This window comes from Biomphalaria glabrata, chromosome 6 (assembly GCF_947242115.1).
Source record: "Biomphalaria glabrata chromosome 6, xgBioGlab47.1, whole genome shotgun sequence".
Lineage (NCBI taxonomy): Eukaryota > Metazoa > Mollusca > Gastropoda > Planorbidae > Biomphalaria > Biomphalaria glabrata.
In genome coordinates, this window is record NC_074716.1 from 45,555,692 (window position 1) to 45,583,597 (window position 27,906).

The following is a 27,906-nucleotide window of genomic DNA, read 5'->3' on the forward strand; positions in this document are numbered from 1 at the left end:
GTAGTTAGCGTGTTTTATTTATCCATCGTAGATATTCTCAGGGTTCTCCCGTTCCTGTTCTTTGAAATGGGAGAGGTGAGAATATACCATTTCAACTTTGAACTCCTCCTGGGCCTTGATGTTATAATATACAGAAGGACTGAAAGTTGAAAAATAACAAACTGTTAAAATACAACTATAATAAACAAAGGATGTGATTATATGGCGCAGCAATAAATAAATGTACTTTAACATTTTTATCTCATTTACATTTTCCGAAAAGACAGTTCCACCCGATATGGTAAAACATTGACACATGTTTAATATATTAAATACGTTTTCGGATGCTCCCTCGGATTTAACTCTTTCTCTCCGTAATTATTTACCACATTCTGGTAGAATCAACGACGGTATCGTCAGGAGAGAAAGAGTTAAAAAGTATTGCCTCCTTTCCCTTTGCAACCTGACTAAATGACCTATTTCATTTCGCTCATTCAACCTTACCTTGACGCTTTGTTAGATGAAGTTGGGAGATTGTGGTTTGTAGCATTCATGGTATTGGTGGCTGTGTCTTGAGATGTTGAGTACTATAAGAAAGAACAATTGGAGTCACGTAAGTAAAGTTGTTACAGAAGTTGCAAGTTACAAGTAGTAAAAAACCTAAAACTGTTAAGTAGTAGCATCAAACAGAAGAAAACTATGTGCTTGTTTTGTGTTTGAAGGATTTATGTTTTGTCTAGTACAATAGATGAAAGTTTCAACTTGTTCCAAGATGGGAAATGGGAGAAAACGTTTTTCAAACCTTGTACCAGACAGACAGACAGGCTGACAGACAGTTTGAAGGATTTATGTTTTGTCTAGTACAATAGATGAGAGTTTCAACTTGTTCCGAGATGGGAAATGGGAGAAAACTTTTTTCAAACCTTGTACCAGACAGACAGACAGGCTGACAGACAGTTTGAAGGATGTATGTTTTGTCTAGTACAATAGATGAAAGTTTCAACTTGTTCCGAGATGGGAAATGGGAGAAAACGTTTTTCAAACCTTGTACCAGACAGACAGACAGGCTGACAGACAGACAGGCGAAGTGAGTGCTTTGTAAAAATAAAAGTTACTGAATAATTAAATGATAAGTAAATGCTTATGTGCAAAAAAAAAAAAAAAAAAAAAAAAAAAAAAAAAGAAACAACAGTCGTCTCTTAACTAAAATTATAGAATATATATAAGTGCTGTTTCTTTGGCCAACGGTTAAAGAGCAGAGTGTCATGGGGCCAGTACAACGACCAACCGCCTTTAATTTACTTTGGCCAAATCAAACATTTTTCAATTAACAGTCCAGCGTATACGCACAAGTGGAGGTAAACATAAACATCAAACAGGGCGCAAAGAACTTTATTGATTTGTTCCTCTTCTTACTGAATACATAGAAACATTTCCAGTCGAGTGTGGGAATTTCTGCTGAAGCCGCGAATATAATTGCAGTAGATAAGACTAGTATCTTCTTACTTTACTTACTGTATTCGGTTCCAGATCAGTGTAAACAAGCTCCGGCTGAGATGTATTTCTACATTTGTCATATTTATCTAGCAATATTTGAGTTGAATTTTTTCTTTTAGAATTCTTCCTAAAAGGCATAAAATAAAAGTCATAAGATACTGTTAGACACCTTATTTATAGTTTAGTTATTTAGCGACGCACCATAGAAGACGCATATTGAACGGGACTAGTGACGTTTGGGATATTTGGGGTTAGAGACCGGGAAATCAGTTAGTGATAGAATCCTCTAGGGTAACGACGTGTTTAGTGACAGAGACTTTTACTGTGGCCTTTTTCTTAGAATAAACATAGGATAAATTGTTCATCAGCGTTTACTCTCTTTACTTGTTAAAAACCGATGTATTGTTCATTCTGTATTGTTGATCAACTACACTGAATACACCCAAACAATAAAACTCAAACGCTTGCAGAGTAATTGGTTGAAATTCAAGTCATCTAGAGTTGACCTCAAGACAGCCTGAACAAGCAACATCACAATACATTTGACACATAAAGAGATCACTTTATAATGCTTAGTATCACATCTCAGTGTGTAAGCTAGTCGCAGCGAGACCATTCCTTATACAGGGCCTCAACACTGACATGCGACGTCACAACCTGTAGGCAGTTTAGACCAATTGCTCGTTGCCACGTCACAGGTCTGCACGACGTGGCAACTAGCTATCGGTCTAAACTGCCCACATGCTGTGACGTTGCAGGTCAGTGTTGGCGCCTTCTATTATTAAATGGTCTTTTTCGAAGTGTGCAAGCCGGGTTAAGAGGGCTGACCAGGTTATTATTGGGGGAGAAAGAGGGACCTGTTTATTCTTTTACTTAACAATCGAGGTGACCTTGATGTAACTTAACGTAATTTTTAGAACTTGTTAAAGGTCAAGGTAGAATGTTAAGAAACTTGAAAAAAAGACTGTAAACGGTGTAAATAATCCAGAAAAGTTTTTATGAAGGACTAAATAATAACGTAAAAGCTCGCACGCTTATTGTTTCAGGTCATTTTTATTAAGTTATTATTAATTGTTACTTTTCTGTGATGGATAAATTCTGATCCTCACTATATTCAATGTAATTTTATTATTTCAACAAACTAAAAAATGTAAGTCAATTTGTTATTTTTAATTGTATGTTTGTATATCACTTTATCACTTGTATTTTGGAACAGAGTTTGAAAGCATTAATCTATAGGAAAATATATTCACTCTGTGTTTCTTTTATGCGCTCAAATAAATGCATAGATGCTCCCCCGAATCCTCATATGTCAAGTAATTTAGGTAGACAATTCTAATCTAAAAAGGCGTCTAGAAATAATATTTTTAAAAAGCTAGTATCAACTGTTTCTGAATGTGTGTCTGGTAAAATATGTGTACACGTTATTTCTCCCACACCCACTCTCGGATCAAGTTGAAACTTCGCATAATTATTCTTTGGCATAGACAAGCCATGAATCAATAAAAAAAAAGAGTATTAATTAGCGGTAATTAATTATTTTGTTTGATACTAACAAGGGAAATTAATCCTTCAGTATTCACAGATATGGCTAAATTTGTTGGGATTAGTCCCCTTACAAAATCGTTAACGCCATTTCGCCCTCAGGTAGTCTCCGATCAAGTTGATAACTTAAATAAGTATTTATTGTACTTAACAAAACATGAACCAATAAACAAAAACACCCTATTAGTTAATTAATTATTGGTAATTAATTATTTTGTTTGATATCGAATAAGGGAAATACATTATTGATAGAAATACATTTAAGAACGGAGTTCTTCCCCTTTATATAAGCTTTGTTTTCGTTATTTTTTTGCTTGCTTTTCCTCCGTGAATTGTTTGCTTATATTTACAAGATAAATCTATTTGTAAGTATGTTTTGATAGCTTTACCTTCGAACTACTAAAACAACCATTACAATTAACACAACAGCGAGCACCAGTAACACGACAGTGACCACAATAACAATGTTGGTGTTACTTTGACCTATAGAAGAAAAAAATACAATAGTAAGAAGTAACTCATTAACACATGCAATTAAAGATTTTCATCTATAGTCGAAAACATTAAATAGCTTTTTTTTTTTTGGTGTGTATCCGGTGTGCAAACTAAAGGAATCGTTGATTTAAGGTCTCGTTTAGTCGCAAAACGATTATGGATCATCTCATAGAAATGAAGGGGCTGCCTGGGCATCAGCTATGACCGGAACGAAGTCGCCCACACAGCCAAATCAAGTTCTTCTATTTACAGTCCAGCTTATGATGTTACACCTGGAAATGGATTTTAACTTCAACATAAAAGAGTGCGGCAAATTCGCCACAAAAGAATTAATTAACTTATTAATCTTTTTTACTGAGTACACGCAGCTGATGTGTCTAAGTCTACAGGGACGGCAAGTGCTGATACAGTTGTGACTTAGCGGTGTTGCAGGCTCTTCCAGGGTAATGCACTGTCTGCTGCTAACTGCCTCAGGGTCGCCAGCTCCTGTTTGTAAAAAATGTTTGTAAAATTTTTCTGTTTCGGATGTTCCTTTAGAGTTGAAAATTCCCGCAGGACGACGGTGGATGGGAGCGGGCAGGGTTTGAACCCGGGACCTTCGATAAATCTAAACGACAGTCCAGCGCGCAAACCGCAGAACCAGGCAGCCATCTTTTCTAAGGGTTAACTCCCGAAGGCTTTCCCGTGTTTGGGTCTACCTGCAAAGCAGCAGAAGTTTTTCTTTTCCAGCCAAGTCTAACGAGCCCCTTCAGTTCAAAGCTTACTTGAGTAGGCACCAGTTACTCGCCTTAATATTTTGATTGTTGCACATTGTCTTGCGTTACACACAAAAGAACAAAATAAAAAAGTATTTTAGACTCTCATTAGCTCTGGGATTCTGTCTAGGTAAAATATTGTTTTGTGTTCTATTTATTCAATGTTAATAAACAAATACAAAATTTGGAGATTAAACTTTTACTTGCTTACTAAATAAATTGTAAAATCCTTTTTTTTTTTAAACCCGTACCTGATGCTATTGTGGCTAAGGTAGTATGCGTTAATACCTGTCTACTAGAACTAGGTGTCTCTTTGGTTACAGTAGTGGTCTGATGGATAGGCGTCGTTATTTCAAAAACCGGTGTTTGATTTTCGGCAACTGAAATAATAAGTTAAATTTTAAATAAAAAGTTGAGTCTATATAAAATTAGCTTGTAGGGCATTGTGAGGTAGTCTATCATTTATATAGAACACACACGTACGAGAGTAACCTTATACTATACAAACTGCGATATTTCATAGCCCATTAAGCCAATAACTAATTTTAATGCAGATTAAAGTATAAGGCTCAAATTTGTGTTTATTAGCGTAAAAGACACAGACCGGGTCTATATTTATAGAGAGATCTAAACACTCCCTACTCCTTATTTGTTTATTACTTTTCAATGAGTTTATTGATAGACATTGACTATTTTTAAGCCGAATGGATTAACGCAACTTGCTAAAATAGCATACGGACACTGTAAATAGATATGACTGTTGAATTGCTTCTCCTTACGTGCTCACTTCCAATGGTACTACTGCGTTGTGTGTCCATCTCATAACGATATTCTTAATGATTTGAGAGTGTCACGTAACTCCTCGTTATTGCTGTAATTACTTATGATTTGTAATTAGCCAGTATGTATAAGTCCAAGACGCCAGGACAGGAAGCAGTATGTGGTCTATAGAACACGATCCTGATGACCAGTTGGTGGTATGAAATGCATTACATACAGAAACCTGTACCATGCTACGGTTGAAACCACTAATAAAAAGTATGCACAAAGACGTCTTGCAGGTTTCTCGTCTGACTATATTATAACTACCCCCATCCCTCCTTCCACACACTGTGCCGAACTAGCCGGAGGGATCTACGTCTGAGTAAGATATACATTTTATTGAATCTGATAAATGTAAGTCTGTAGATCTATCGTCACATCAATCCATAAAGTCTTTTTTTTTCAATGAACAGATAAGTTATAATGACAATAACACATTCTCTTATTGCCTTACTATGGAAATGGTATGCCACATTTAATAATCAAGCTATACGTTTTACGAGAACAGGTACCGGTGTGTGATCTACGCTGTGTACTAGTGTAAGGGAGAGGGTATTTTGACACAAATTCATCTCTTGGGGTTTTTTTTTTTTTTGTTAACCTTTTGTTATTCTATAAAAAAATGTTTTGTTGACGTCATGTTCCATTTATATTTTCAACCAAATTTTAATGTAATACCTTATAATAAATGCCACTTACTGGTCTGTACACTAATGCTGACACCAGGACCACGTTTCTCCTTATAATTAAGTTCACTTGGTATAATCACAAAGATTTCGAAAGAATAGTTCCAAGCTGGCTGCAAGTTGGTAATGTTTATTCCTCCTGGATGTGCTCCAGGAGACTTGTTTCTATAACTCACAGAGTACGCAGCTGACAGTTTATCGATATTTCTGTTAGACCAGGATAACTGTACACTAGTACTTGTCACTTTTTTGACGTGGACCTCTGTTACTGTAAGACCTTCAACTGTAAACAAAATATATACTATTACAAATCTAACAATGCCGTTTTAATGTAGACATATGCGTAGTAAGTATTTGTTTCTTTACATTTAGTACGTTTTAGATAAGTCAGCCTCCTTCATAAATATCATGAATTTCTTCAATTACAGAGTTTATAATGTCGACGTGATTATAGGCTAATTGACATGTACTCCTGAGCTGCTATAGTTTCATGTTAAGTTTTAATATACTTCCAAGTATTGTTCTACATTATTCTCTTTGAGAAAATTCTTAATTAGCTTCAGACTTTTTATTGTAAAGAATTTTTTTGTTAAAAAAGGTGATCCTTATATTCTACTAAGTTTTACATTTTACAGTAAAACTGTAACATTCAGGAAGATACAGTCGAATAACTAGAACGTCAATGTATGAGACAAAAAAAAGGGAGGGAATTTTATAGAAATGTGTGTTTGATGTTGGTCTTTTGTAAACATTTTAAAAAGTATCACTCATACTCAGCAATATTACAGGTAAAAAAAAAACATAAAAAAAAAACAACAAAGTTACAGTAACTCACGTGGGACACACATCCTGTTATTCCAGTATTGAGTGTTATTGCAAAGACAGCGATATTGTTTATTAGGTGATTTAACACAGGACGTTCTAGGCTCACAGGGTGTAGTCAGTTCACATAAGTCACCGTGGCCAAGATACTGAATAGCTAATATCAAGTTGATGCATGCACATTAAACACAATGTTAATTTAAAATTAAAACAGGAATGAATATGTCATACAGCAAATAATAATATGATTATATGTAACCAATTTTAGTGAGACCGAGGATGCGGGACGCTTCACGGTGTCCTTATCGTAACAGAAAAAAAAACGACAACAATTATTCGAAAATTTAAATTTGAACAAAGCGTTTATAACTTTAACCTATTACTTTCATCTCAATGTGCACACATTAGTGCCCACACTAAACGTTGAAAATCTGAGATACGATTATTAACATAAAGCATGTATAAATTGGCCTTTATTTATTCAAGACATTAAAAGGATTTTGGGAAACAAAATAATATAGAAAGAATTAACGCTCACTTTTTTTTTTTTTTTAACTTTATCTAATACAAGTGTTACACGTTGACTAAGTCTGCTGAATTGATCCAAGGTTATATATTACATGAAATTGTATCCAAGGCAAAAGACAGAGAAGAATGTATAAAGACGGTCGAAAAATCTGGTGTGGTGCCCCAACGGTTCAACAGACTAAAGTATAGGAAAAGGTGATATATATTGTTGATTTGATCCTAGGATATATATAAATATTGTTAATTTATTCTTAGGATATGTATTGTTGATTTGCTCCTAAGATATATATTGTTTATTTTTTCTTAGGATATATATATAGTTTATTTGATTAAAGGTTAGATATTGTTAATTAGATCCAAGGATCTATATTGTTGTTTTCTTATGAGAAGACAGTAGTTAAAGCGTAGTCATTTTATGTTTCCAAACCTTTCGTACCTGGTGTGAAATTCTTGGACGACAAAGCTGTTGTTGTTGATAAAATAGTTCTAAGGGCAACAGTTGTATTTGACTCAATGTTGTGGAAGTAAGTTTCCTTGTTTGATTCTGTGAAGTAAAACATCAACATATTTTATAAGAAATGGAACAATGTTTATGTACACGTTAAATTTGAAAAAGTGATAATTTTTTATCGAAAAGCTTCAGTAGGTTTAATTAGCACTAACATTTTTAACATCCTCATATTGTTCAACACCTAACTAATCGTTATACAGCATTTGAATTAGTACATAGCGCATTTGGTTAGGTATACTTTTTATTTTATGGGTCTCAAATATATTTTTTAAACCATTTCCAGGCCTTGAGGGAAACAAAAAATCATTTATATTGAATGCCTTCTACGTTTACGTTTTAATGTTGCTGTGACATTTCGCATAACCTAATTTCTCTACTTTTTCAGGACAAGAGCTGTTCTTAGCAGGATAGCAAGAGAGAGGCCGGTCAATTCTTTTATTTTATCCAGCCAGATTTTCTTTGAGCGACCCTTTCGTCGTGTTCCCTCCACTGGACCTTGAAAATATGACCTTTGACAGTGTAAAGTCATACAATATTATTATTATATTATTATTATTAAAGCTTTTATATAGCGCTACTTTTCATGCTTATATTCCAATCTCATTTGTAACTAAATCAGCTCAGCTTTCGTCTCTCCACAGAATTTAGGTGCGCCGCCTAACAAAAAATATTTCTCTATAAAAGAAGCTACGATAGTTACGTAATAGTGTTATGACCCTGCATTGCTACCAGCCGTTAGACGCAATATTGGGCACCATGGGACACAATAGAGAAACAGAGAAGAGATGAAAACAAGGACGCTTTTAGCTGTTATTAGTTTGGCTCTAGATCTAGTTTCTTAGTGATGATTAAACGTGTTCTTTTATAATACTTTCGCTGAGGTCATTTGGCTAAGTTATTACTATTAATTTCTATTTACGATTTATTTAGGTAGGGGCTGTTTTACTATTACACACAAGGTATAAAAGTTTAGAATAACCCAGGTTCGTTTCTTGTCCAACACTACTTGCTAATACAGTAGAGATATATAATTATATCTGTATATTAATATATTATTCATATGAAAAAAAATTTAATAGCCTGTATGAATGCGTTGGTGATGTTTTAGATATTCAGCTAGGTATTATAGATGAGATTAACAGATTTATGTTAATAAATTAAGTGAAACAGGTCTATTGTTATAGAATTTTAGAATCTACATCTTTTTTTTTTCGCATCTATTAAAGCACAGCAGACAAACTAACAAAAGCGTCAAGTCGCAACAGGTTGTGCGTTTGCAATAGACGTTGTCATGTCGCATGTCATTTGTGAAACATTATCTTATCTTATACGTTACATTCATATGAATTGTAAACACTGCACTCAGAATTAATCTTTGGAATCGATGACATTGTCAAGTATATCTCCATTTCAGATATAATCTAGAAATCTATCTTGAGACTAAATCTAGATCTATCTGACTAAAGTTTATTAATACATATACTATCTGGACTATCTTATTGTCCGAAAGTTACGCTGGACATGGCACGTTTCCAGTATGGGGGACGAACGTATGCCAAAAGCTGTCTTTTTTTTTTTGGGTGGGGGGGGGGGCAAAAAGGTGATCAACGTAACAGAGGTGCCCCACAGAAACGCTTTAAAGGCCAGCTTAGGCGCCAACTTGCCTTAGCTGACATAGAAGAGAGCACCATGTTGCATGTAGCCTCAGAACGAGACAGCTGGAGGTCACTCACAAAGGCCGCGGGATACGCATCTAACCAAAAGAAAATCTGCTGCCGAAGACAGACGCAAACGGCCAAAATATGTAGGTCACAGCTGGGGCTGAGTATTCACGAGAAATGCTGCATTCCTCATTATCATTGTTATTATTATTATCATCTAGATTATTCTATATCTAGAAAATTCCTAGAGCTAGTCTAAATCAGACTCAGACGTTCTAATATTTATACAATTTTGAATATTGAATAAACTTCTAGATGTACTGTTCAACGTCAAGACCTAATTTACACTCATTTCTAAGTAATAAGAGGAGGTGAACTGACACATAGTGTGCCTTCTCTAAATTTTATAATCTTGTCAGTTAGACTTTCAAAATATTAGAGATAAAATTACCTAGGCATTATTCTATTTATTGTTCCTTTCTAGAAAAAGGGTACTATAAATAAAAATTCGTCATAAGACTTTGTCTTTCAGAAATAATGAAAATTAAGTTATTGTTACAATGAGTTATTTTTAGTTACGTAGTAATATAAAATATATATTTAACTAACATGGTACGTCAATCATAATGCAGCCTTGCAAATATTTTGAATATTCATAAGCATATCATATTTAACATGCTGCTAGGAGAAATTATGTTGATTAGGAGAAATCACGATCCCTAAACTCAAGAAACCATTAAGAAAATAGCCTTAACAGTGATTAGGTGCCGGTACTCAGTAGTTGATTGCCTAACTTTTAACTACAAATAAATAATAATATACGTTAAAATACAAAAAAAGTAATAGTTTTTTCAAAAAGGTGCAGGTACGCCGTAGCGGTGCCTACCGTCACAAAAAAGCCCTGTATATATATGCTGTATGTGCGTTTATGAATAGGGTTAGGGTTTACTGGGCGTTAGTGTTAAGGTTAGGAAAAAATCTCCTTCCCCCCCCCCCCCCCACTCCAAAGTTCTTGATCCAATAGTGTCGAAACTGCCCGTATTTTTTTCTACTTAGGCCAAATTTAATTGTAAGATTATTGTACATTTTTTTTTTATTTTAAGGTCCAACTAGAGTTTTCACTGTATGGTCGATTAGGTAGTTATTTGTGTTCTAAAGATATACATATAGTGACACGTTGTTTTTAGTAAAATTGCTAGAGCCGCTAACATAATACCCTTACAGTGTCCAATGTTTTGAACCTATGAACCTATGAACAAATTGCTTGCTAAAAACAGGAATTGTAAAAACGGTACGAAAAACTACTTCCGTATTACGCTAAAAAGATTAGAATCATGATTAATACTGATAACCACATAAAAAAAACGTACGCTTTAACTCTATGGCCACACCACAAGGTCCTCAGGGCTCGCAAATACCTTCCCTCAGGGAACAGTACCAGGAAAAAGAAGAAGAGGAAGACAGAGAACGAGATGGGCAGACAACATCAATGAATGGACGGGCCTATCATCGAATGAAATTCTATCCAGACAGAGAGAAATGTACAAAGGCGGTTGGCAGATTTTCTGTGGTGTCCCTAAGACTAAGCGATAGTTGATGGTGATGGTGATTACGCTAGAAATGTAAGAAGTAGCGAGATGTGTTAGTCTTTTAAGCGGGAATACATTTTAAAAGGAATTAACAGAAGTATGAGACCGTTGATTCTCATATGTAGGCATGTAGCATGTAATGATGCTGTTTATTTAATTTATTTTTTTTTAAACTAAAGATAAATTTATTTTGTTACGCTAAAGCAGCGTTTCTCAAACTGTAGGTCAAGCGATGGAAGAGGGGGGGGGGGGAGCAATGTCAAGACGAAAAAAAAAAGGGGGGGGGGATGAGCTGGTTACTATCTATTTAAAAGTTTAACAAAAATTCTTTTCATTGTAGTTATCAATTCTTGTAAGATAAATAAGAATGCAAATTACATTATTACCAACCTTTGACAGATTAAGATATTTTTAACTTCGTTCAACTTCGTTTCAAATTGCAATAAGAATCGTTTGAAATGTTTACTTCTTTCGCAAGAGGTGTATGCAACAATCGCAGCTCAAAACATTTTGAAGAATGTATTCCAAAACGCCTCATCTAGCCTGATTCTTCTGGCATTTGTTATGGTCAAAAATTTAATTCACCCGACTGTTAAACATTTTTCTGTTCACAATATTTGTGTGTAACTTAATACAAGGATAATATCACGACGATCTATTCTAAGAAGTCCATTACAGGCGTAATTTCACTCGATTGTTCTAGCATAATTGTATTGGTCAGTGCTGCCTACTTTTTATCAGACTTTATTTTATCTTGGGACGTTTATTTACAAGAATAAACAGTGTATTCTTTAACACTTAAATATTGCTCTCTTATCATTTTTTGCGGCCCCCGTAAGGGGAAAAGCCATTATTAGGTTTGTTTATAATACCCGTCTGTACATCTGTCCGTCTTTCAAACTCAGATCACAAAAACTAATAAAAATGAAACAAACAAGGTTACAAAGACAGTTTGTGTGGAAACACAAACTCGAAATCGGCCCCCGAAGTGGTCCACCCAGGGAGGTAAAAAAGCAGGTTTCAATATTTCCAGAAAGAATATCAGAATGAAATTCTATCAAAGACAAATGACAGAGAAGAATGGAGAAAGAAGGTTGACAGATCTTGTGTGGTGCCCTAGCGTTCCAGCAGACCAAAAGATAGGTGTGGTGACTATGTTTGTATATAATATTGTAAACAACACTTGAGAGAATCTTGGGTGTAAGATTTAAAGAATTCTATGTTTATTTATGTTTATTTATTATTATTTCATTGGTCCATTGGTTGGGACAGAGTGACAGAGCTTGAAGTTTTATTATTGTTGACAGGGACCGGAGTTTTGTGATTGAATAGTAAGAGTACACTATAAGGTAGTTTTATAGTTTGATGTATATTTAGGGATTCAGCTTTTGTTGGCATTATCTACAGTTACAATTATTCTTATTGCTTTATTAAATATATCTTATTGGTAATGATCCCTGGTGTTTCTTGAAGTGTTGCATACGTTAAGTGTCCATGTCAAAATGTCAAAGTGTCAAAGTCATAAACCAAAGGATAGGTGAAAGTGAATGTGAAGTTAGATCTAAACATGGCCTAACTGATGTCTTATAATGAATATCTAATAGATCTAATTGTTTTGTAAAGAGTCACTCTCTTATTCAAATCCTAAAGAAAAAAACATTTCCGTAAAAAAAAAATGTCCATTACTTAAGTGTACTATTTCCGTACCGTAGCACTGCAGTTAACGCGATAATATGAAAAATTACTTATTAATTGTTGCCTTAAATTATGTCTAACTTATATGCATACTAAATATATTTTTTTTTCTGTTTAAAAATTAAAAAATAGAAAACTTTTTTGTGTGTGTGAATGTAGTAGTTAGTATGACAGATCTCACATAACTTAGCAATAAAGATGTAATAAAAAAAATTTTGACAAAAATCTAAAACCATTGGGTGCAACGTCTAAAAGCAAACCGTTTTTTTTTATTAATTACGCAAACAATTTTTCATAAAAATACACCACTAAACAATACCATAAAAGCAAGCGCGATTATGTTAACAATATGTTAACAGACAATGACAATTTTCAGTGTATTTTGCCGTATCCAGATACATCTGAAAAATGTACAAGAAATGCTCACAACAAATAATATTATTGATTAAATTTTTCCTAGTACACTAGCTACTAAAATTAAAAGAAAATGATATTTTTGTTTGTTTTGTTTTTAAAATCCACTTTAATGCAGCGACTTTAGTGCAATAGCTTAATGGCCGCGGCCACATAGTAAAAAAAATTCATCCCCACAAAAGTTTTAAATAATCAGATTTTTTTTTTGTTAGTGCCAACGTCAAGATAAAAGCCGCTTACTTTTGTGCATTTTATCTGTCGGTCTGTCTCTCCGTCGCGTTTTAATTCCAAAAAGAAAAAAAAAAGAATGAAAGGCTATTAAAAACCTGATTTAACATTTAATTTTTCTTCCCTGAACATCGCAATAATTTTATTATCTGTAATAGGTTGTTCCTGATGTTTTTGCGAAAAAAAATTAAATCAATCTAACCGAGCAAGGTTCGGTCACCTGGTGCTCCATATTACATCTAGATAATTCAAAATCCAGTGGATCTAGATCTTAAGAGTGCTAAATCAGAAGTTTAGTATAGGTAAATCTACATGTAGATTCTAGTTCCGTTTTATAAAAATACCGATGGATCCGTTGGTAACTGTGCTGGAATATCGAGCAGACTTTGCTGAAGTTCGAGTTAGATGCATGTTCTTTTCTTTTTTTCAATTTCAAAACATTGCCAAACGATTATCTAAAATCGCTCCTCGGAAATATTATAAATTTACAGCAATTGCCTAGCCAAAAAGTTTAAATATTTTATCAATAATAGGTTATTAGATTGTTATTAATTTAAAAGCGACTCCAACTGAATCTTTAAAAATGTTATTATTTTGGACAATTAAAACAAAATCATGTCTCTGAGTTTGTGTAATAAAACAAACTCTCTATGTAATCTTGTTACTTTTTTATTTCTAACTATGACAAAAATTGAACTTTGAATATAAAAAAAAAAAAAACACCCTGACCCAACTGGTTTAAATTTCCACCAGACTCCCTAGCTGTTTGAAAAGAGGCCCTGCTGGCTCTACAATACTATCTCTATTTTTTTTAAAATCCTTAATACCGCCTCTTCGGTTCTCATATTAGCGTTCCCCCAAAGGCCTCAGCTTTTTAAGTAGAGACGTTAATAGTTTGGATCAGTCATGTCATTAAATTTCTAATAGATGTAGATCAACTGCAATAAATCTGTGTGATTTTAAATATTTTTGACATATTTTTTGTTTGGCGCTTTCTCATGCTTTTTAACTTTCTTAATACAATATTATTCTATAACTTCTCTGGACCAGTTGGGAAAATGGGGAGGGGGGACAAAGTAGCGGTATTTGTGTGAATTATATCGTAATTGCTTTTTTAAAAGCATTTGGGAAAAAAAAGGGAGTGATGAATGACCTGAATTTAAACTCATGTCTTAAGCATCCACAAACCGACATACTAACCACTCTGCTAGTGAAGTCTTTCTAAAAATGGAAGGTTTTATAGTTATGTACTGTTAGTTTCAAACGTTTCTCTCTACAAAGTAGAAAGGGGGAAAATTTAGCTTATATCACCATTTCAGTCAAGTACAATTACTTTCCCTTGTTCGAGATTCTAAAAAAAATAATTAATTACCATTAGTAAATTAACTAATTGGATAATTATATATAAATATATATATATATATATATATATATTAGTGTTGTCAAGTAAAATAAATAATTGTGTAAAATTTTAGCTTGATTCGAGATTTGGTGTTGGAGAAATAACGTATATACACTTTTACCAGACAGACAGACAGAAAGACAGATTTGATTTAAGCTTTTTAACAACCCATGCAAGATAAAAGGAGCTAGATGTTTTTATTAATCAAATTACACACTTTTCATCGAGAGAAACCAGAACCTACATAACAATGGCAATTAATTACTGTTTTATAGCAACGTCTGTTTTTATATTGTTACAATATGCCGCAGAAAAATACTTACTTGTTTGTATAAAGCATGTTCTTGGTGATCCTTCAGTAAGATTATAATTCTCGTCTGCTGGTATTTCTACTTTTATGGTAAATGTAAAATTTTTCTCAGGTTTTAGCTTGTCTATAGTTCCAAAGCTCTTATCTCTATGGAATAATTGAAATTCTGTAGGACCGTACCAAACCTTAAATTGAGCAGAAGATTTATGAAGAGGGTCTATAGACCAGGAGAGTTCCACACGTGTAGAGTTAATGTTTATAGCAGTGAAGTTCTTAATTGTCAACGTTGACTCTGTTAAGAGATACAAGTATTGAAGTAAAGAATTTGTATATTGTTATTAGAAAATATAGATTAGCCTAAACGAACAAAACTTCTTATTTTTATCTTTCTAATACTATAAATTATGTATAATAAAGATCTACTAACTGGAGATACATTCATTGTGGTCATTCCAGTAATGATTTGTATCACAGAGACATCGGTCCTCTTGGTTTTTATTTTGTACACACAACAATTCAGTTTCACAAAAGTCTACACCTTTAGTGCATAGTTCTCCATGAGACTTTTTAGAACCTTGTTTGAGCACTATATAAAAAATTTAAAACCTTAAAATTTTAGCATTTTATTTTACAGAAAATGTTTCACTGAGATAATAATAAGTTACATTGAGAGGACACCAGAAAGAAAGAGAAAGCGGGTATTTATAGGATGCAACGAGAGTAAAAGAGTGAAAATAGAAATTGAATATAAAAAAAACAAGGTTAACAAAGATATTTTGTGTGGAAGCAAAAAGCTCCAGATCCTCCCCGAAGTTCCACTCAGGCAGGTAAAAAGACTGATTCCAATAAATTCAGCGAAAATATTAGAAGCTATGCACTACAAACTATCAACAACTACAACCCTATCTCCGTCGATGCAAAAGAAGAGACGTGCGCTTGTCGAAAGTGTTGCCGATACTGTTGTATTGCTAGTTCGACTAACGACTTGATACCACAGGATTTAGAGATTTATTAATGTTATTATTATCATATCTCTCTCTAATATACAAATATCTTCAATTAACTAATAGTTATAAATATATTTTTCAATGTAAATCTGGCCTGATGCTATTGAATAATTATCAAATTGATTTAATTGTTTTGTAAAGGTCGATCTCTCAATCAAGGCAGCAAGGAATAAACTTTTCCCTTTTGTTAAATGTCTAAATAGGACTCGCGGTGGCGGTAAAGCGTTTGAGTTCCAAACCGGAGGGTCCTGGGTTCAAATCTTTTTGAATACTGGAATGTTTAATTTCGGGATCCTTAGGGCGCCTCTGAGTCCACCCAGCTCTAATGGGTACCTGACATTAGTTGGGGAAAAGTAAAGGCGGTTAGTCGTTGTGCTGGCTACATGACACCCTCGTTAACCTTAAAATTATCTGTCCAATAGACCTCATCGTCTGAAAGAGAATATTGACTTTCTACTTTAAATGAGGAAGTACAGTAATGTCATTACACATTACACATGGCAAATTACGTGTATAATAGGAAATACTGCTTATTAATGGTTGTTTTAAATTTTATTTGATTTCTATACATACTAAATAGATTCTTTCTTTTTTTATTTTAATTTAAACATTTTTTTTTTAATTTAAGTTGCCAGGATGACAGAAAATATTTAATTTAATAACATTATAAAAAAAAAAAACTTTTCATAAATATGTTAAAATAAGCTGATATTTATTTTACCTCGATTACTAAATAGTCTATAGTGTTTTGTTTTTACTATAAATAGTGTTTTTGTAAAAAAAAAAAAAACCTGTACGCATAGTTGATTGTAAAAGTTAAACTTTTTCGCTTTCAGAAAAGAAAAAAAATAGCCGATACAAAATATCTTGATAATAGATTTTGAAAATCTTATCTAGTTTTTGAGATCCAAAAAGTAAGCATTAGAAGGGTATAGGTTTTACTGTGAGAAGTTTGAGAGTTAATGAATAGAAAGAGAGAAGAGAAAAAGAGTGACTGAGTTTATGATAACTAAAAGATTTTAAAGAAGAAAAAAAGAACATTTGCAATTAAGAAGGAGGATTATAAAAACGTATGTAAATTAAGTGTTTACATGTCCGGAAAGAGTGAGTTACAGGTGGTCCATATCTCGCCTTGTAAAGTTGATTTTTAAAAAGAATAACTTGAATAATAAGCTTGTATTCTGTATCCGACTTTAAATTGTAAATAGTAACTCCACTTTCATCTCCTAGAATGTAAGTGTCCTCGTACGAAACATTGAACTTGGCTTCCTTGTAGTTGATGTTTTGACTTGACCAACTTAATTGAACACTATTCAATGTGACTTTAACAGTTTTCACGCTTTGAACTAGCAGGGTACAACCTGAAAATAAAACTGTGTTTTCTTTTTAAAATTATATTTTGTAAGAAAAACGATTAATTAAAAAGAATGACATGCGTAATAATATTTACTTTCTGATGCCAGACTTTATTACGGTAAGCCTGGGCACAGTTTACGTTGTATTTGCCCTCCTTTGATGAAATTGCCGTTATTTAACGCTAGATGATACATTTAAGTGCTTGAACTTTAATATCATTTAATTTTTTTTTCAGCATCTGGAAATAATTCCCACCCTCACCCCAAAAAAAAAAAAAGAGTTAGGCCCTGGATAACTGCACCATGCCCGATGACAAATACCTTTGGGCGCCAGACAATTCATTACTCGTGAGCCCCTCAGGCCAAAAACATTATATGTATAAATTGTACAAACATGCAAAAAAATCGTGAAGGGATAACCCCTTTCTGTTTGGACCCAGACAAGAGTCCTTTTTTTTCCCCAGGCGTACCTCCCGTCCAGCTTATTTGTCAACTCAAAATAAGTTTAAAACTCAACTGAACTTACTGTTGACACATTGATTTCTGTCACTTCTGTAGTCATGATCAGAGCAAAGACAACGTGTTTTTTTATCAACACTCAACACACAAGATGTATTAACATCACAGCTGGCGGAGTCACTGCACACATAACCATGATATTTAACTGAAACTGTTTAGACAAAAAAATAATAAAGATTTCATTTGGTCAAAAACAAATAACAACACTTTAATAAGTAAGTATGGAATATATTTTAGTTCCCACTCAAATTACAAAGCAATAAATTGAGGTCATCAAATTAAAAATGGAGAAAGAGGCAAAATCTTAAAAAAATTAATTAAAAAAAAAACTTATCTAAGGAGAATAATTTTACATCTACAACCACATATCTCAATATTGTAAGAATTCTTACTTTTTTTTTATAGAAACATATTTTAATAGCACTTTTTAATAAACAAGTTGGCTAATTATCTTATTTATTCACGTGTTGTCTTTTACAATAAATATTTGTGCAAAGTTTCAACTTGATCCGTGAATGGAAAATGGGAGAAATAAGGTGCACACAATTTTCCCAAAAGCCTCTGATAGCAACACAATGTATTTACGCCTTTTTTAAAGAGAATAGACAGCATAGTGAATCAATTTTTTAAAAGCAATTAGTTATTTAACTATTGGTAATTAATTATTTTGTTTGGTATCTCAAATAATAATAATAATAATAATAATAATAATAATAATAATCTTTATTATCCGTAAGGAAATTTGTCTTACAATTTGTGCATTACACCAAACAAAAAACATTATAACTATAAGAAACCAAAGTGTACATTCACACCAGACTCACTCATAATTTACATGTGACAAAGTTTATACCAGATTGTTCTTATTTTATGATTTGATTGCCAGGGGAACAAAAGAGTGTTTGTGTCTGTTTGTCTTTGCTATCGGTGTCTTGTATCTCTTTTGTGATGGTAAAATCACAAAATCCTGACACAAAGGGTGATTCTTTATTTCGAGGATCTTGTTAGCTTTTTTATAGATGTTTGTCTCAAACAACTGCCCAAATGGGGTTTGTTTTTTGCCAATGATTTTGCCAGCAGCATTTAGGAAAGAATGATGCTGTGGTATAAGTATAAAACACAATCATTTTTCAAAATGCATTTTAAAATCAATGTTGTTAAAGAAATTCCGTCTATCGCTGATTGCTAGCTAATATCAGCTTTCATCATGGAGGCCGGATACCTCGAGTTTGATTTTAGACTCAGCAACATTTGTTAAAAACTTATTTGAATATGCAGCACCGAAAAGTTTTCCCAGAGCCCATTCCCCCCACCCCCACCCCCCCCCCCCACCCCTCCAACCATCAGGTCTACAAAAGCGATTGGACCATAGTGTAATAAATATTTAAAAAAAAAGAAGGTTACGCTAAACAAACAAAAAATATTTCCATTCACACCAATTTAGTCTAGATTCTAGATCAATAGCAATTTAATTACACGATTGATTCAACATAATTGATTCCATTTCACTCAATAAACTTTTTTTTAAAAAGAAAGTATTTAAAAAAATATTTTGCTTGTTTTTCCCTTTTTAGCGGCCCCCGTAAGGGGAAAAAGCAGCAATTAGGTTTGTGCAAAATGTCCGTCTGTCCGTCTGCCCGTCTGTCACACTCAGATCTCGAAAACTAGAAGAGATATGAAAAATATTATTTCATCATTAAATGCGGCTTGAAAAGTTTAGGTGCAACGGCTACTTTTGGTTTTCTAAAAGTAAACCGTTTAATTTATAAAATTAATTATGCAAGCGATTTTTTCATAAAAATACACCAATTCTAAAACAATTTTCGTAAATGTAAGGGAGCCCATGTTACATTATGCTAACAAAGAAGACATTCCTGTTTGTTTATAAAGGCTAATAATGCATTTTGTATGTAAATATCACGCACATTTTTTTTAATGGACTTTTTATGCAGCGATTTTCGTGCAGTAGCGTAACTTCGCTACATGATCAGGTACTAAACCAATTCCTTAAGCTTTTAAAAAAAATCAGATTTTATTTAATTTTTGTTTAGTGCTCCCATCCGAATAAAAGAAGATTATTTTTGTGCGTTTTGTCTGTTGGTCGGTCTGTCCGTCACGATTAGATTAAAAAAACTAGAACTCTAAAAGCTATTGAAAATCTGATTTACCCTTTAATGTTCTTATCTTATCTTATATAATACAGACGTTACTTCAAAAAAGAAGATGATTACGTCCAAAGCGTCATGCATTTAGTCATGCATATTAACCAATGACTTAAATTCTGCCAAGTCACTGATTTTCCTGGCTAGCTCAGGCAACCCATTCCATGCTCTAATAGCACTAGGGAAGAGCATGTTCCTCCCGTAACATCTCAATAGTTTTAAGTATCTAAAAATTGATTATTCCGGATTTTTTTGTGTAAAACTAATCAACCCCAACAAATGTTTTTTTGCTCTTCTAATTTATATTACATTCAATTTCCATGCTTAAACGTTGCAAAAACACATTATCAATAATATGTTGTTCCGTTTTTTATGTAAATAGCATATTAATGCTAAATCAAAATCTCTATGCTGACTTATATTTCATTAAGTGTAAAAATGTTCCGGATATTGTTTTATAAAACAAGAATTATGCCTAATGATTGCTTGAAATCGCATAATTTACTAATATTACACTTATATTATTTGACAATGCATCACTATAATTTGGTTTTCAATATCAATTCCGTATTTTCATCTTTAAACAAATTTTAAAAATATCGACAATAGGTTGTTCAGGGCTTTAAAAAAAAGTAATTTACTAGAATTGATTACTGAAAAATACTTTTTAGACATTTACTTTTCTTGCTGAAACATAACATAGAAGTTTTGTAATCGATAAAGAAAGTTCCGGATTTTGTTTCTTACAAATCGTCGCCAGAAATTTCCGAATTTTTTTAAAAATCTACTAACGCCAAATAATTGTTTGAACTCCCTCTTCTAATTAATAAACAAATAATCTTCTCATTTACGAAATAATGTTTTTAGGGATTTTTATGAAAAATATTTTAACTCACTACTCTCTTACAGTACATTTAACTTTCAACCTAAAACATTAAAAAATCTAATTATCGTTAATATTATGTTCTTATTTTTAAGGAAAACAGAATCCAAACACCAAAGTAAGGTATGAAAATCTCTCCACATGGCTGTAGTACATCTAATTTTTATACGAGACCATCCAAAAAATTTAATTAACGGTATTACGTTTATCTGAAATTCCCTTTTTTTTACTATTTATACAAACATCCGGAACAATCTATTATATAAACTTTTCAATTGTGTTCATACCTAAAATTATTGCGATGTTTTGAAACGTAAAATAAAGGTTAATCAATTTTTAATAACTTTTAGTTGTTGTTTTTTTTATATCAAGATGACGGACAGACCGATTGACAGACAAAACGCAAAAACAATGCGGCTTTGATCTTCTTTAAATAAATTCTATTAGAACTCAGTGCACCAATGTCTATGAACCCTCGTTAAATATCTCGTGTAAATAAAGACATTTTTTTTTTATGGTACCGGTACTACCCTATTGTGAGGTAATGGAATTTTTTTCCCACGACGTCATGTGAATGGACTCCTTAAATGTAATGCTAAAAGAACGCACTATTTGCTACAAAGTCTATTAACCCTCGAAAAATTGCTCGTATTGAAAAAAACGTATTTTAGTCTAACTAAGCCGTGTGACGTAGTGTTTTTTTTCCTTTGACGTCATATGGAATGAATTCTTTAAAAGAAATGCTAAAAGAACGCACTCGGTGCACCAATGTCTATGAACACTCGATAAATGGCTCGTATTGATGAAGGTGATTTTTAGTCTAGCTAGGCCGTTTGACGTAGTGTTTTTTTTTTCCTTTGACGTCATATGGAATTAATTCTTTAAAAGAAATACTAAAAGAACGCACTCGGTGCACCAATGTCTATGAACACTCGATAAATGGCTCGTATTGATGAAGGTGATTTTAGTCTAGCTAGGCCGTGTGACGTAGTGTTTTTTTTCCTTTGACGTCATATGGAATGAATTCTTTAAATGAAATGCTTAAAGAACGCACTCGGTGCACCAATGTCTATGAACACTCGATAAATGGCTCGTATTGATGAATGCGATTTCTAGTCTAGCTAGGCGTGTGACGTAGTGTTTTTTTTCCTTTGACGTCATATGGAATGAATTCTTTAAATGAAATGCTAAAAGAACGCACTCAGTGCACCAACGTCTATGAACACTCGCTAAATGGCTCGTATTGATGAATGCGATGATTAGTCTAGCTAGGCCGTGTGACGTAGTGTTTTTTTTCCTTTGACGTCATACGGAATGAATTCTTTAAAAGAAATGCTAAAAGAACGCACTCGGTGCACCAATGTCTATGAACACTCGTCAAATGGCTCGTATTGATGAAGGTGATTTTAGTCTAGCTAGGCCGTGTGACGTTGTGTTTTTTTTACTTTGACGTCATATGGAATGAATTCTTTAAATGAAATGCTTAAAGAACGCACTCGGTGCACCAAAGTGTATGAACACTCGATAAATGGCTCGTATTGATGAATGCGAATTTTAGTCTAGCTAGGCCGTGTGACGTAGTGTTTTTTTTTCCCTCTGAAGTTATATGGAATTAATTTTTCAAATGAAATGAAAAAAGAACTAGGTATAGTAATGTTTATTAAGCCTCGTTATGTGACTCGCGTTTAAAAAAGGAATGATATCTTGATTTAGATCTAATCTAGATTTTTTTAACTAGATCTAGATTTTTATTACAGTATATCTAGATCTTGATTTATATTCTAATTAAAATTATTTTAGAGTCTAGATGTAGAATTTCTAGATCTAGTTTAGACTAAAATAGACTAGATTAAGATGTAAAATTTCAATTTCTAAACTTAAAGTGTAAAAAAAAAGTGTAGATTTTCATTTTCAAACGTTTTGATCAATATTGCAATGTTAAAATATACTAAAACTAATCTACTATTTTTTATTTAATTTAAATTTAAATTTACGGTAATTGAATCTTTGAAACATTATTACTTTTGACCATCAAAATTAAATCACCTCTTGAATATTATTTGCGAATATGCAGATCCGACAGGGATCCGACATCGACAGGGGCCGCCTCTGAGTTTGTGTAACACAAACTCTCTTTGTAATCTTGTTCATTTTTCTGTTTGGCTATAAACAGTTATTTAATTAATTTCATGTTATCCAAGTCATTACTATTGCAGTGTAATGTTACGTAGTTCCTTGCAATTGTTATTGTCGGAAATGGTATATAGTATAATCACTACACTACCAACAAAATGCTTCCATTGGCATGCGTCTTTAATAGCCTTTAACAACCTATCCAACTCTCGGCCTTCTAGTGAGGCTTAGTTATTGGGTCTGGCGCAATTGTTAGCACTGTTACGAGAACGGGCAAAGGCGGCGTAATTAGCGCCTAAGCCAAAAGCATCGGGCAGGAGAGGCTTGTCAGCTTTGGTTAGCTACCTACAAAAGAGAAGGAAACCTCTAAATACAAGCCTTTGATGCATTGAAGCTTTATCCAAACATGAGGAAAAAACTTCGGGAGTCAACCATAACGAAAAATCAGTAGCCGGTGACCCTTTGGAAGTTGTCAGCACGCAGTGCTACACCCTGGCAGAGCCTGCGACGCTGCTGATACCCAACTGAAGAGGGGAACTGTTGTGTAGGCAACATTGTTCCGACCATAGCTAATGCCCAGGCGCTCCTCTTATTTCTATGAGATGATCTAGACTTGATTTCTGAATAAAGGAGCCCATGAGGATTTATGATGTAAGCCGATGAAGAGCATTTTTGCATACATTTGGAATGTTCTGATAAATGTATCTGCAGTTCCCATTGATGTTTTGTACTGGTGAGGATCTAAAATTTTAGTGACTTTTATTACAAATTCTTTTAATGAAAATGTTTTTCAAAATATATCTTTTCTGCTGATGACATAACTGTCGTGGGAAATAATTTAAACTATTTATCTTTGATTTCTTGGATACTGGTATGATGTCTTGAGTTTTGCATATCTCTAAAATTTAGCATGTGTTTAGTGAGCAGTTGAAAATGTGAGAAAATAAAGAGATACTCATTCCGCTCTAACGTAGACGTTGAAGTTTTCCACCAACGCCACACAAACATTTAAACCTAACTACATTCAATGTGTTTTGTATCTCAAATTTCAAATATGTGTTATATTTTCTTTTTCTGTACTACTATAGAAATTATAGATATTTTATTTTTAAAAATCCCATTCTCTTTCAAATGGAATAAAAGTTTCTAGTCGGACCTATTGTAATTGTGCAAGTTATTTAATGTCACTTTTGTACGTGTATTGTTGTATATATATATGTTATATACTACAAATAAAATTCTATTTAAACTACAAGTATTACCAGTGATTTGAATAGAGTGCAATAAAACAAAAGTCAACAATAGTTCCGTCAGCATCATGACAAGATCTTGTAGGGCAAATACAGAAACTGTGAAGAGATATATTTTTAGAAGCTGTTTTTTATTAATTAAATCTCTATAGTTTTTACTTATTATAATGACTATAATGCATTTCTATGGTCTCTCAATAAGTCCACCAGCACGGTGTGTGAAGTCAGGCGGAGCAAGACTAGGTTTTTGTAAAGACAGTGTTAATGTTGTTGCCAATTGCGATGTATTTGAAATTAAACTGACTGATACTTTGGAGCCCTGAGTTGTGAGGTTCTTGAAGGTCGTTGTGTTGTGTGGTGCAGTTTGAAGAGAAGCCTGGATAGTAGGAGAGACGTAACACTATATATATATATATATAATTCTCTTCATGGCTCAAGAGTTTCGACAAGAAGTAAAGGAAACATCACTCTTTTATTTCTGCAAGTCGGACAAGATTTATCCTATGAAAAAAAAGAAGGGGGGGGGGGAGAACAAGTAATATTCATCCGTCACAAAATAGCAGGGCCTGACTTAACCGTTGTGACCAAGAAGTCATGGAAAGATCACTCTTTTTTATTTCTACCCCACGTAGTTTTAGCGGCGAAAAAAAGAGAGGGGGGGGGGAGGAGAACAAGTAAACTTCTCTGTATTCAACTGTCACTAAATAGCAGCGCCGGACTCAACCGTTGTGGGGCCTAATGCGGATAATAAGTGAAATTTAAGAGTTTGTATTAGAAAATAAATTCCTCTTTGCATTTTATTCATTCTTTACTACGTACAGAATTACTTTACGAGCCTTGCGTGTAGCGAAGCCATACAGTATATCATAAAAATGTTATTTCCGACATAGATCACGCTCAATAGCAAGAATTACCAAATGTTACAATCTATCTAGAAGAAATGTTGACCTCAAGTAATTCTTCATTATTTTGAGGAACGATAAGCTTCTTAAACCAGATTACACAATTACGGCTGATGCATAATGCCGTTTTTATTTATCGCGGGTAAGATTCGCGTTTTCCATATTGAATGCCACCCCAAAATGACAATTTTTTGTCTATATATTTCAGGAAATTATTTTTGTTAGTTTTTAAAAGATTTTAATAATTTACGGAGATTTCCATGACTTTTCCGTATATTTTGCAATTTTAATTTATTTCAAGGAGCTCCTGGTAAATCAGGCGGCTGCGGGAATTCTGTTATAAGTAATAAAAATGGTTTAATTTAATAATTTACACCTAGAATTAGCGCGGGTCCTTTGAAAGTGCGGGGCCTATTGCCGTCGCAAAGGTTGCACTGGCCTAAGGCCGGCCCTGCGAAATAACGGCGTATGCCCTGCCGTGGGTCTACTAGTGTTGTATAACAAATAAAATGTGGGAAGCGTGGTCGAGAGAGTTCGCTTGAACTTAGCTTAGCTTGACTACCTATGAAGGGACTCAAGGTTCGACACCCGAATCGAGCAGAGTTGTGTTTACTGAGCGCCTAAAGTCAGCACGGAAAAACCATCTCCTACATACCCCCTCCCCCCACTGGTCCACAAATGAGATAGGACCATAGCATCCTATAGCATGAAAATATTGATATATATAACTACAACACGTTTTAATAATTTAATGTTTATCTCCCTTACCTATTTGAAAAAAACAAACACACGTTGGCTGATTGGCTTACTACGACTACTAAGAGATATTAATTCAGACCAGAGATCACTATGTTCCATATTGAGAACCTCTTATGAGAATCCTACCACATATCAGTAGATCTACTCGCCACGTCTCCTTTCTAGTCCTTTCTAACATCAAGTAAGCCAAAAAGAAAATTAATAAAAAAATATACTTCAAAGGCTATTCAAGAAAAGTAAAGCGTATAGATTGGATCTCAGTCAACTATTTCTAACGATCAGAAGAAGAAAACTAATTTCAAACACACAATATCCCATAGAAACTGAACACACTACACAATTCATATTAAACCTGAAGATTGAAGAACTCACTTTACAGTTACACGCTAACCGATGGACAACAACAGACGTTTAGTTTCCTGTTAAAACACTTGAAATTTTAATTTACATTCCAAACTATAAGAAGAAAAATGTCTGAAATTCAACGAATACGTTTGTCATCTCTTAGATTTGAAATGAAGTGGTGTGTGCAGATCTAGACTTACTATCTTTGATTAAGGGTTTTAATTGGCCACCGGGGGGGGGGAGCTAGAAGGACGATTTAAAAATTAATAAATACAAAGTAAATGTGGAAAATAATATTAATCAGGACAAAATTTATTTTAAAAAAAAAGTACTTGTTTTATTTTAAATTTATAGGAAAAGAGAGCCGTTTTTTTTTAGATGTCACCCAAGTTCCATAAAGTTATAACTTAAATAGAAGTATTGTTAAAAATCAGTTTTATAAATGCTATAGAAATGTTGCACTTACTGTCAATGTAAACATCTAGCGTATAGCCTACAGGGATGTGTTCTCAATTTTACCCCATGCTGGCTGAAAAATTATAACGTTCTTTAAAAAACTTAGTCTAGTGACTCTAGTCTGATGTTTTTTTTTTTTTTCTTTTGTTTTTGTTTTTTATTTCGTCGAGTGAGCAGCACTTGTAAACAATAGCATTATGACTCACGTGACTCTGTGTGCTGACAAATGTGTGTAAAATAAAAAAGGGAAACCAATAATGATATCACTAATGCTGTGTATCCTCTAACCTCCAACCCCACACAAACCACATATAGAAACACACTTTTTTTAAATTTTCGGTACATATTTATACTTTCAGACGATATTTATAAAAACATAGATTTTGTTTTGCAATATATAATAACAAAATAACTTTTATCGTTTTAAATTTTGTTCAGTCCAATATTTATACTAGACTAGTTGGCGACAGTTCATTTTGACCACACTTAAACAAAGCGTCTATCAACTTATGCAGCAGATAAACAAAGATGGACGGCGCTAAGTGAAATGAATTGTCTCTTTGTCAGTGCTCAAAAAAAAGTTCTTGTATTTGTATTGTTGTTATGGATCTTTTGTTGAGTATCGAATTAGTAAAATGGTATCTGTTATCTAATGGACAGTGTTAGGAGTAGGTATGTTTGAAGTGTGTATGTATGAGCTAGAGAGGAGGATCCTAGGCATCACATTTAAAGAAGCATCACAAACCAAGAGATTAGAGACAGGGTTACTGCAGCGATTGGATCACATGATGACCTGCTAACAATCGTAGAATAAAAAGCAAGCTAAAAATCTATGGCCATATTACAAGAAATTCGAAGCTCGTAAAGACCTTCTTTCAGGGAACAGTACTAGGAAAAAGAAGAAGAGGCAGTCAGAGAAACCGATGGGAAGACAACATAAAAGAATTGACGGACCTGCCATTTTAAAAGGTTCTAGCTAAAGCAAAATACAGACAGGAATGGAGAAAGACGGTCTACAAATCTTGCATGGAGCCCCAACGGTCCAATGGGCTAAGGGCTAGATAAGGGTGAAGGTAGAAATGTATGTATGTATGTATGTATGTATGTATGTATGTATGTATGTAACTATATGTATGTGTGTATATATGTTTGTGTGTGTCTGTATGTATGTATGTATGTATTAAGTGGTATGTATG

General features: G+C 33.5%; 1 protein-coding gene across 5 annotated transcripts; it reads right to left on the reverse strand.

Annotated features, from left to right (window-relative positions):
* On the reverse strand, positions 1 to 26,953 carry LOC106073630 (uncharacterized). Of its 5 annotated transcripts, none has more exons than XM_056033157.1 (14): positions 26,721 to 26,951; positions 24,261 to 24,347; positions 17,828 to 17,971; positions 17,038 to 17,319; positions 15,367 to 15,525; positions 14,953 to 15,231; positions 7,566 to 7,673; positions 6,615 to 6,758; positions 5,793 to 6,062; positions 4,523 to 4,651; positions 3,411 to 3,504; positions 1,495 to 1,603; positions 484 to 566; positions 1 to 139 (listed from the first exon to the last, which is right to left on the reverse strand). In XM_056033157.1, exons 2-14 carry the CDS (start codon positions 24,316 to 24,318, stop codon positions 19 to 21), a joined length of 1,980 nt encoding a protein of 659 aa, XP_055889132.1. In that variant the 5' UTR covers positions 24,319 to 24,347; positions 26,721 to 26,951; the 3' UTR covers positions 1 to 18. The 5 variants fall into 5 exon arrangements, with proteins under 5 accessions (XP_055889132.1, XP_055889134.1, XP_055889133.1 ...); XM_056033159.1 differs by having other exon boundaries at positions 17,038 to 17,307; positions 26,721 to 26,935; XM_056033158.1 differs by lacking the exon at positions 26,721 to 26,951 and adding an exon at positions 25,919 to 26,270.
* Positions 26,954 to 27,906: the final 953 nt, after the last annotated feature.

Excerpts from the sequence above, each read along its gene's own strand:
- LOC106073630 (XM_056033157.1), bottom strand. The coding sequence starts at position 24,318 with ATGATGCTGACGGAACTATTGTTGACTTTTGTTTTATTGCACTCTATT. Across the intron at positions 15,526-17,037 it reads AACTCACTCTTTCCGGACAT|TGCTCAAACAAGGTTCTAAA; the intron begins GTAAACACTTAA and ends TTTTTTATATAG. Across the intron at positions 4,652-5,792 it reads CAGCATTAGTGTACAGACCA|TTGCCGAAAATCAAACACCG; the intron begins GTAAGTGGCATT and ends TTATTATTTCAG.